This window comes from Homarus americanus, unplaced genomic scaffold (assembly GCF_018991925.1).
Source record: "Homarus americanus isolate GMGI-L3 unplaced genomic scaffold, GMGI_Hamer_2.0 scaffold13495, whole genome shotgun sequence".
Taxonomy (NCBI): Eukaryota; Metazoa; Arthropoda; class Malacostraca; order Decapoda; family Nephropidae; genus Homarus; species Homarus americanus.
Genome location: NW_024727075.1, coordinates 430,620 through 442,037, shown reverse-complemented (window position 1 = coordinate 442,037; position 11,418 = coordinate 430,620). Strand labels below are relative to the sequence as shown.

At 40.3% G+C, this 11,418-nt stretch overlaps 1 protein-coding gene across 4 annotated transcripts in view; it reads left to right on the top strand.

The window, feature by feature from the left end:
• The first annotated feature begins 374 nt into the window (after nucleotides 1-374).
• Nucleotides 375-11,418, top strand: part of LOC121865764 (zinc finger protein rotund-like) — a 166,193-nt gene continuing 155,149 nt past the window's right edge. For 2 of the 4 annotated variants that reach the window (XM_042365314.1, XM_042365313.1), the window contains exon 1: nucleotides 375-1,311. In XM_042365314.1, coding sequence (XP_042221248.1) covers nucleotides 1,162-1,311 — 150 coding nt within the window. In that variant the 5' untranslated portion in view covers nucleotides 375-1,161. Of the gene's footprint in view, nucleotides 1,312-1,753; nucleotides 1,904-11,418 lie in introns of those variants that run through there. The other 2 variants (XM_042365315.1, XM_042365316.1) reach the window with 2 other exon arrangements.

The window sequence follows — 11,418 nt, the reverse complement described above, 5'->3', positions numbered from 1 at the left end:
GTCGTTACCAACTCTCGTGGTGGTGGTTTGGAGAACACTACGTCGATTTATGTAGTGGTAAGTATGATGGTAGTGACGATGGTGGTGTGGCACTGGGGGTGGTGGTAATGATGGGTGGCAATAGGCCTGGTGACAACTGCAGGAGGCGGGGAGGGAAGAAGCAGGACAAAGAAGTGAGGTGGTTGTCGGCAGGGAGGAGAGCCTTGGACTGCGACGCCGCGGCGACGAGACTTCTGAGGACTGGCCGACCTCCGCAAGCCACACACGCACGCACGTTCGGCAGGAGGAGCGGCGGCGGGAGCGGTGGTGGTGGTGGTAGTGATGGCGGTAGTGGAGACAGCGTGCGTGGTGGGCCCGGCCACACTCACTCTCTGGCGCTCACTCACACGTTGGCTGTCGTGCGTGATACTACCCACCCGCGGCCTGCCTCTGTCCGGCGCCACTCTCCCGCGGGCACTCCCACCCACTAGCCCGCCTCACCCCGCAGTTTCTAGCTTGTGCCTTGTTGCTCCGCCACCACGGCCAGCTGTGTCGCTCCTGGAGAAACTATCCACCCGTCCACCACATCCGTCTGGAATATCACTAACCATTCCTGTGTTGAAAATAAAAAGGATTCCGCCCAAGTTTGTTATTAATGAGAACTCATTAACTCTTAGAAAATAAATTTATATGTATATGGTTCATTTTGTTAAGAAATATATATTTACGTATATATATATACAGTATATATGGACATTTGTTTAAATGGAAAGGAAAATTATTTTAAATGTGCTAAACCTGCCTCTTATAAAGACAAGTTGAAAGGGTGTTGTCTTTCGAGCTCCGCTCCTTGCCTACCGAAGTCAAGGTTTGAGAAGTGAGCTGTTGGTCAGTGCTCTGCCGTCACCAGTGTGTCCAGCCCCCGACACCACCTGCAACAATTTCCTGGGCCCGCGCCTCTCACCTTCTGCCAGGCGCACCCAGCTGACTGTGCCAGAAACAAACAGGTGGTTGCGCAGAAGGCACCTGGGATCATCTGCGCGGAGGGGCAGTTGGACACTTAGGATTTTGTGTGTGTAAACAAGAACCAAAGTGTATATTGAGAATTTAGACAAGTGGTTATATCAAAGATAAGAGGCGGAAACTAACCTCCGCAGGTGATTACCACCTGAGGGAGGGGTGATGAGTGCTATGAAGATGCACTACTCGACTGCCACGCCCCCGTCTTTTCCCGTGCCCCGTAACCTCTTCTTCTCCAACCTGGACGAGGTAAGACGCCCTTCCACACCTCACTACGGCCACTACACCCACGCGTCCCCTCGACCAGCCGAGGTAACAGCCAGTCATCTGATTTTGTTTTTCATTATCTAGTATTGTGTTTATTGGTTTTGTGGCTATACTGTCTTAGCGCTCTTGTAGTGTTTATCCTTACTAGCCAGCAGTCGTATGTGTAGTGATAACAGTGCAATAACCTTCTATTTCCTTTTCATTTACATAAAAAATTTAAAATGTGTTGCTTCTGCCTGAACGGATTAAACGTAGTGTCAATAAAACCTGGTGCAATGTAGACTACGAACTGTGATAAATTCCCACCTGTGTGACTATTAGGGCGTCCTGTCGGAGGTAGACTAAGGAGCCAATTACGGGTACTAAGTCAGGGTGATCCCAGGGTAGGCGGTGCAGGAGCGGCAGCAGGAGGAGGGGGAGGAGGCGGAGGGTAGTGGGAGGGTTAAGAGTGAGTGAGGCAGGGAGTGTGGGGCAGTAGCAAGGGTGCTGTTGCATCAGTGGGGGACCGCGGGGACGAGTCCGTTCTTCAAGCCACGTGGGTGTGTGTTAGCTAGCGACGGCGGCATCGGTCACCGTAGGACTCACATACTCGACTTTTCTGAATCCAGCTTGAGTGTTAGCATCGACCTCGGTGACGGTAGGTGCTCCAGACGACCGTGTCAGCGCTGTGCCACCACCCACCTGTAGACTCTCGTCCACTTATCGTGTCGAGAAGTGAGATCTCAGTTGGTCGAGTGAGTGGTGAGAGTTATGTTGATGGGGGCCAGAGTCGACCCGGTATTAAGATCTTGCTGGTTTAGTGGTTTAATGTGAATTCTTCCCCCAAGGGCCGGGCATGTTTGAGATTAGAGAATGTGGAAGCAGTGTGTCGGGTTTCGAGTCGGGATATGTACCCGATTTTCATTGTTCTTCTTTTTTCTAAGTGTTGGCGTTAAGGACGTCGAGGTGCTAGTCAGTGATAATGTGGCAAAACACCAAATGTTGTAGGTTGTGTCCCCACACGTTTCCGCCTCTAGTGCCGCGTCAGGGGATTGATCCAGTGTTCGCGGTTCGATATGAAATATAAGAGTTCAACCGTATTATTGGTTCAGTCTTTATAAATGAAGATCAGTAATGTTTTGTCTTATGTTGCATCTTGTTTGAGTAATGCCCGATGTCTGATCAATATTGCAAATGCTGAGTAAATTATTGGACCTTTTTTACTCCGTCGTGGTTTGGGTATGTTCAGTAACTCGGCTAACCTCTGCCCTAGTTATGTAGATATGGATAGTAAACAAGTGCCTTCATGCTATCCTGGCGTGATAACCATAATATTATATCAATAAGTGGGCGTGATGGGAAGGGGGGGGGGCAGCAGTGGTCCGCAGGAGTGCTGTGATGTAACCAAAGTATACGATATCCTCTTGTCTTGTCTCAACTGATCATTATTCTAAGTCGTTCTTTCTACCAACTGCTACTAACTAGGCACCTGACACCCAGCTATAGTCATGTAAGCTACAATTAGCGTGTTTCACGGAAGGCTAACATTAAGCAATAAAGGGATATTATAGGGAGCGGCCGCTGGCGAGGGCGAGAGGGCAGACCCCCACTGCTACGCTACACTACTTTGTGGTTTGCATAATGACTGGTTCATGCGTATCTAGGAATTACACTCCATGTGTTGTTTCCAGCACGTCCTTAAATGTGCTACATCAGAGTTCTTGTCTCACCACACATAGCATAAGGGAATGTGTTTCCTCGCCTCCGCAGATATCCTCGAAGATGTCCGTACCTCACAGGGGCGTGTGGGAGGTGCTGGGGCCCAGTGCTCTGGTACAAGGACAAAATATGCTGCTTTGAAGTTGCTGATGCATCGTGTTGGTGACTTAGGGAAACTTGGATATCTTAACCACAACACACCTCCCCATCACACGTCTCACCGTTGCCTCATAACAGAGAGCGAGTGTTAGGCACCGACTGTGTCTCCGTCGCCTCAACATGGACTTAGATATTCCTCATTGACTTAGTTAATGTTTTTATTGGATCGTAAAGGAAGCTAATTAAAGCTTTTTGGACTAAATAACTTGTATCCCAAAACTAAATTGTGTGTATTTAGTTATGCTTAAAAGCGTTTTCAGGTATTGTGAACGAAGAGATACGGAGGAATGAGAATACGATGCAAGGTATTTTAGTATTATTAAACCCTTCACCACTCGGCCCAGTCACCTAATCACCTAGTCCGACCTGCCAATCGTGCGGTGGTGGGGTGGCGGCAGTAATGAGGGAGTGAGCAGCAGCAGTAGGCGGCGCGACTGCAGAGTGGGGGCTGGGGGAAGGTCGAGAACCGCCTGCGGCCCAGGTAGATCCCTTGCCGCAGCCTCAATACCTGGCAGACTTCCTTGCAGAATTATTGGCCGGGATAAGGACAGCCTCGCGTGTTGGAGTGCCCGGGGCGGGGACGGAGAGAGAGAGAGAGAAAGAGAGAGAGAGAGAGCTCCGGTAGTGGCTGTAGAGGTGGGTGCAGGAGCCGCTGATGTGGCCACTAGGGCTGACGTATATGGGGCAGGGCGGAGGTGGAGGGAACTGAGCGTCGTGGGGGCGTCAAGGGCGGGTCAACCTGGTCACACCCACAGGCAATATTCACTGATTCTCCCTCAAATGAATAAAAATTCATGTCATTAACAACATATAGATCCATAGATCTTGTTCACGAAAGTATACGAATATGACAATATTATCTTATAACTGAATAAACTGCTACGTTATTATGGGTGTATTATTTTCGAAGTTGTTGTAGAAACAGTGCCTGCATCACACACACACACACACACACACACACACACATATACTGTATATATATATATATATATATATATATATATATATATATATATATATATATATATATATATATATATATATATATATATATATATATATATATATATATATATATATAAAGGAGTTGAGGACGCCTATAAGACACATCCTTAGTATTAAAACTCTTTACTTTTAACATTTATTCTTACACTAAGTACAGCCGGTAATTAAATGACTTGGGATGTTTGGGGTTAATACCTTAGGGCACAAAGGAAAAAATTATCCCCTTTGTCGTTGTTTCTGTGACTCATCTTTATTAATATTTTCTTGTAATGATTATAAAGTCTTCTCACACTAAATAATTAGCGGCGGTTATATACATGTGTGCGACTGCCGGAGGGCCAACTGTAACACACAATAATTAACATAATGCTCTTCACGGTTAAAGGTGCAACACCCTCGACCATCAAAGCGAATTTCCAGTTGTAGGGAAAAAATTATATAGTGTACATATATAGTTTTCATCGGCAGTTGTAAGAATTATTTAAAACCACTTTGCGTTGTGGTGAGAGAAGGGGAGCCGTAAGTGCTGGATGTGTAGCGAATACTCTCATTATATATGATGGGTGTTTTGCATATTACGATCATTAAGGCTGCGGCCAGTGTCGTGATGGGGCATCATTACTTATTCATCCTTATGTCCCAGGTGACCCTTGTTGGCCGTGTTTGCCCAAGATACACTCAGCCACGCTCGCTGCTTAACTCTGCCCAACACACCTTAATTCACCAAGAAAAAAATAGTATAAATAGAAGAGTTGTGTATAAGAAAGAGAAACACATCGTGATTTTTATTTTATTTTAAATGATATTAATTTGCCTCGTGAGCGTTATATATATATATATATATATATATATATATATATATATATATATATATATATATATATATATATATATATATATATATATATATATATATATATATATATATATATATATATATATGTGTGTGTGTGTGTGTGTGTGTGTGTGTGTGAGAACGTATGTGCGTGTGCAAAATGCATATCAAGTATTTCAAATATAAAGTAGAAGCAAATAGCAAATTACGTCTCGGAGTAATCAATTGTTGTAAGAGTGGCGACACAAACTCTTTGAACGATTATCCTCTGCAGGTTATTAGTAAATCCATATTACCCTGAGTGAGTATCAATGAGTGTTAAACATCACCATGGTAGTATTGCCGCTGCCACCATCCTTATTTGCGCAAGTCGATACTTAAGTTAGCCTTTTAAGGACAAACAACGATGCGTGTCTGACTTCCGCCTAAACATAGTGCACGGTGCACGACAGCTGACTTAGGTTGGCCTTTGTTGCTCTTTGTTGCTCCAAGTTTTATTAGTAATACCTCAAGTGGCATGTTATGCCTCGCCCTAGGATACAAGAGACCTATACCTGTCGTGTTACCCCTGTCCCTCCCTGCCATTTGTCAGTCAGTAACTTGAAAAAGGTTTCCCTGATCGATACGATATTTGGTAAGCAACTTGGTATAATGAAAGTCTAGCTCATGTTATTCCCCTGAGTTATGGCCCATATCTTAGCGGGGAAAACCTCGCCTCTGTTAATTGTGTGATATCGAGTAAACAATCTACTACGTTTTTTTTATCGACATCTTAACTACATAGACTACATGAAGCTTAGACTCTATACTGTACCTTCATTGTCTACATTACATCTTGAACTTGTATAGCGATTGTACTTAATATCTATCTATCTATCTATCTATTTCACCCTTAATTTCTCTTGTCTTGGGTACAGATTCTCAGTCGTCCTCCGTGATATACTGTAAAGAGCGAGTGACCAACCACCACCCCCCCCCCTTCCCTCGGTGTCTTGGCTAAGTCTCCAGGTTTTTTCTTCCCTAAACTCTTGACTGTTACTAATAAGGTGTTGGGTTTATGTCGGGGTTAATGTAAGGTAAGTGACATTAGGTTAGGTTAGGTTAGGTTTAGTCTGGTTCTTCTTTACTTTCACGTCTTGCTGTGTTTCGTGATTATTACTCTCCTGATCCGTATCTTGTTCTTTCTCACACGCTCCTCCCTTACTTCTGTGTACCTGTATGTATTGGCTTGACTATATCTCATTACCTGTTAATTTCTTACCTGTTTTTTTGTTCCTCTAGCAGGTATCTTCTTCAGGTGTCCTCGGATAGGTTAGGTTAGGTTAGCTCATGATCTCATTAATACAAAATAAAAATAAAATCCTCACTAATCGTAGACATGTTTGCAATATTAAACATTTGGAGTTCCTAAATTTGCTGCCATGTTACTTTACGCTGTTCCTGGCTGAAGCTCTGAACCGACAAGCCGCTGTGAAGTTAAGTGCCTTGATGTCTCCGATAACTGACGCAAACCACGATGGTAATTATACGGTCAACGGGGCAACCAGTGTTAGTGATATATATATACGACCCTGCTTGATGAGTGGGTGATATTATTGATATTGAGAGGTCTTCTGGGGTCACCGATGTTTTAGGTAATGCCCAATGCCAGCGATGTTAAAGTCACACCTAATACTGGCGATGTTTAAGAGGAATAAGTGCAGCCAGCAGCGGTGTTTTTAAGGCGACACCAGGAACCATTCAATGTTAAATGAATATCTGACACCCGTGACATCTAAGGTAATCATTCGAGCCCAATAGTGTTTGAAGAGAACAGACGATGATGATAATGATGATGACAGCTAAATCAAAATAACAGCCGGGTGATGATTGCGTTACCTGGGAGAACGTGCGATAGCCGGTGACATTTACTGTGAACAGCTTGTGAGATGTTGAAAGGTGAGGCTTTATTGTTTTCCCGACGAAACCTTTTATTCCAAGGTTTCTCTTTTATCTATCTAGTCTTCGGCTCCATCAAGTTCCCCAAATTGTTGTTGGCGTCAGTATACACACAACACAAACACACCCCCTCATCCCCTCCTCCCCAAAATAATATCGACATTATAGTCACTGTATTACTCTTATAACACAAACGATACAACTTACACCATATTAATCCCACTAATTTATTCATTAGCTGAGGTAACTAATTCAGAATAATACAACAATAATCAGTTTTACCACAGATTTGGTATAGATAAATCGACTGGTGGGATAAGTAAAAAAAAATATAAAAAAATACAGTTATTAGAGATACATTTTAACCCACAGATATACAGTATATATATTACTTGAGGTAAGCAAGGTGGTACAGTACAATAATCAGTGACCACAAGGTTGTAGGTTAAGTACGCTCCTGAGACCACACAAGGCTCCCGGAGAAAGATAAATGGGTGAGGGTGTGAGGGAGAGTGTGAGTGTGTCTTGTGAGTGTGTATTGCAAAGTAATTTTTTTTTCCTCCACACGTATTGATATTTATCGTTTTATTAATTATTATTTCTATACATCAGTACTTAATTTTTTTTATATGTATGTAAACTAAGTCACTTTATGTTATTTTTTTTCACTGCACAAGATATATTAGACATTAGTTAAGGATAGTTTTTTTTTGTGTCTCTTAGGAAATTGTGTTCTGTTGAAATATATTCTTATCATTGGTATATTTTTGTTTTGATATTTTTCCGGTGCGTTTTTCTTTTTTTTTGTCTCTTCATTGTTTCCTGTTGTTTTATTTTATTTTTCTTCTACTCTCTTTCTCTCCCTCTCTGTCTGTCTCTCTCGATCATCTTTGTTTTCATTATCTTACCTCCCTCCTTCTCACTCCTCTTCATTGTCATCAATTATTATTAGTATTTCATTTTACTAACCTTTCTTTCTCCACATTAGTTTTATTCGTCCTATCATATTTTTCTACAAATTTATGTTCATTATTTTCATTGTCATTATTATTATCATTAGTAATTTTTATCTTGTTTCTTCCTAATTAACAGTTTATGATGATTAATTTTTCCCTTTTATTTCCATTTTAGTTATCATGTTTTAACTAAGGAATTTATGTTTTATATATTTTTTTTTCAATTTATCCTTATTTTCCCTTTATCATTATTTTCCTCTTATCGTTATTTCCCCTTATCGTTATTTTTCCCTTTATCGTTATTTTCCCTTTATCGTTGTTTTTCCCTATATCCTTATTTTCCCTCTATCGTTGTTTTGTCCTTATCGTTATTTTCCCTCTATCGTTATTTTCCCTTTATCCTTATTTTCCCTCTATCGTTATTTTTCCTTTATCTTTGTTTTTACCTTATCGTTATTTTCCCTGTATCACTATTTTCCTATTTATCTGTTTATTCTACTTGTCATAAATAATTATTGGTTAACTGTAAATCTGTTTGTTTTGTTTTTGTTTATCTTTGTAAGTTGTGTTTGTCATTGTATATCGTTTAGAATTTCTCTTGCTTGTTTGTTTTGCCTTTGAACGAAGAGAAAAAAAATTGTGCTTGTTCTATAATTTCTATAATTGATTTATTTGGTAAATTCTATAAAGTTTAGTTCAATCTTTTGTTTGGGATCTTTTATTTATTGTTTGCGTTTTTTTTTATTTATTCATATGTTTGTTTTTTCTTTATTTATTATTTAGAAATTGTTAATTTATTATTTAGTATTTTTTATCTGGTTAGTTAACACGTCAGTATGGTTGTTAGTTAATTGGTGGATATGTTAGTTAGTTTGGCAGTCAGTTAGTTAGCTTTTAAGGGAGTTAATACCTTAATTATTTCCCCCAAAATATATTAGTTTATATAATTAAGTTAATATTTACTTGTTCATTGTAATTATATCATAGTTAATTAGTAAAAAAATATATTGATTTGGATAATTAATTATTTGTTCATTGTAATTGTATTTCTGTTTTTTGATGTTTTTATTATGATTTTGTTTTTGTTTACCACATAATTTCACGGCTACTAAAGTGTTCAGTTGTCATGGGTCATTTTAAAGCGGTCTCTCCCTCAAGGGCTAAGCATAATACCTTCTGCATTTACCACGACGAACACTTAATAAAAACCTGTCCTACCTGAGCTTGATTTTATCACGACAACTCTAGCTAAAACCTCTATTTATTAATGCTTATGATGTAATAGAAGCTGCATAGAATTAATTTTTTACAGGTAATTAGTAATGCAGGTATGAGGTGTGTGTAGGTCTGTCTCTTTTAATAATTAGATGAGTTATAAGAGGGGATTAATATGTTCTTGTGTACACAGGTATGAATTAAGATGTTGAATATATATTATAAATATTTGTTATTTGTTTCGTTGGTTATAAAATGGATTAGGGATTGAGAACGGTGTGTTAAAATAGACTTGTTAATTGAGGTAATGGTCATACAGGTAGAAATAGATTATACAGTAAATAAACTCGAGATGAAATATACCTGTATTTAGTTCCTCTTTGATCGTGTTTTTTTCCACGGTTAGAAAATCCCGTAGAGTTTTTCCCTCACTTCTCTCCAGCCTTCCCATTAACTCTACCTCTCGGTTCTATAATGTAGTAAAGTTCGACATCGTAATTGTTAATATTAGAAAAAAAGTGATAATAACAACAGGACCCCAAATAATAATAATAATAATAATAATAATAATAATAATAATAACAATAATAGTAATAATAATAATGATAATAATAATAATCAACCATTTTAAATAAACAAAATCAGTTACACAAAGCGAAGGAAAATGTTCAATATTTATTCCATGTAAAGAAGAGTGGGAAGGACAGGTAGAGGGAGAGAAGAAGAAGGATAGGAGAATAGTTATAGGGAAGAAATGCGATAGAAGGATGTGAGGAAAGTTTAAGAAAGAGGAATTAGAGGAAGAGATGTAAAAGGAGTGTAAGAGTGGAGTTGAGAGGGCAGGAGAAGAAAGGAAGAGTGAAGAAGGAAAGAGGAGAGAAGGAGCAGGAGCACTAGAGTGAGTAAAGGGGGGGGGGTGAATGGTGGTTAAAAAACAGAAGAGGGAGAAGAAAGGAAGGAAATTGAAAGTGGAGGAAGAGGAGAAAAGAGAAGGAGGAGGTGGAGGAGGAGGAGGAGGAGGTGGCCAGTCTTTGGGGTGGACTCCAGTCGTGACCAACAGTAACCGATAATTACAATGATCTGCCTCCATCAGTTGTGTGCCTCTCTCTCTCTCTCTCTCTCTCTCTCTCTCTCTCTCTCTCTCTCTCTCTCTCTCTCTCTCTCTCTCTCTCTCTCTCTCTCTCTCTCTCTCTCTCTCTCTCTCTCTCTCTCTCTCTCTCTCTCTCTCTCTCTCTCTCTCTCTCTCTCTCTCTCTCTCTCTCTCTCTCTCTCTCTCTCTCTCTCTCTCTCTCATCTGACCAGCTCCTTAGAAGTCGACCTCCTCGTGTTCTAAGCTGACCTGACCCTATACAGCAAACTTACCCTTCGACATTTAGCCCAGCCTTCAACAATTGGTTTCAACAGCTAACATACCCTTGATCTGTTGACCTAACCTAACCCTCAACCTCCTGACCCACGATAGGTGTATCTGGCCTCCACCATTGTAGTACTGACCTCGTGGTAATTGAGTAACTGTGTGGTTTACCTTTGAGGGGGATGACCTATTACTGGCGTCACTTAAGCATTACACAATCTATTGGTTGCTTTCCTTTGTGGCATTTTCTTCATCCCTGGGTCATTCTTGAGTCATTCTTAATCTCTCTTCTCTAACCTTCATCATTTCTATGTCATTCCTTGTTTTTTTTATCATTTACTTTGTCTCTGAGGTTATCATAACGTCATTCCAAGTCTTATTTTCATTCTTGTGTCATTCCTAAACAGCTTCTCTATTCCATGATTATTTATACCTGACTTAGAACTCCAAGTCATTCTTCTTCACTCTTAATGTTTTTTAGATTATTATTATTCCTTTCCATTATTTTTTCACTAATTTTCCCCTATTTTTTTTGGGGGGGGGGGGGGGTGGTAATTGCTACCCATCCCACTCTTTCGTCTTCATTCTTCAGTGTGTTTTTACTTGTCCTCTGACCCTCTCTTCGTCTCTTATTTCGTCGTCCATTTGATCGTCTGTGTCTTGTGTCTTCATTATCCTCATCATTTTTTTTTTGTCATTTACTGTTCTTCCCACCATCCATTTCACCCCCTCCCCCAACATCTTTACACTCTTTGTCTGGCCACACCGTCATCGAAAAAAAAAAGGTGAGACGCTTATTACCAATTCCTGAGAGAATGAAAGGAAACGGTGTCTCGAGTAGTCTTGGTGGCTGCCAACATGTAAGCGAAATCACACTCGAGGAAGTTATTTTTTTTTATGTTTACAAATTCATTATTACATGTATGATCGTCGGCTGGATCAAAACAAGACAGTCGATAGCGAGAATTACGAGACGATGGATCCAGTTAGTT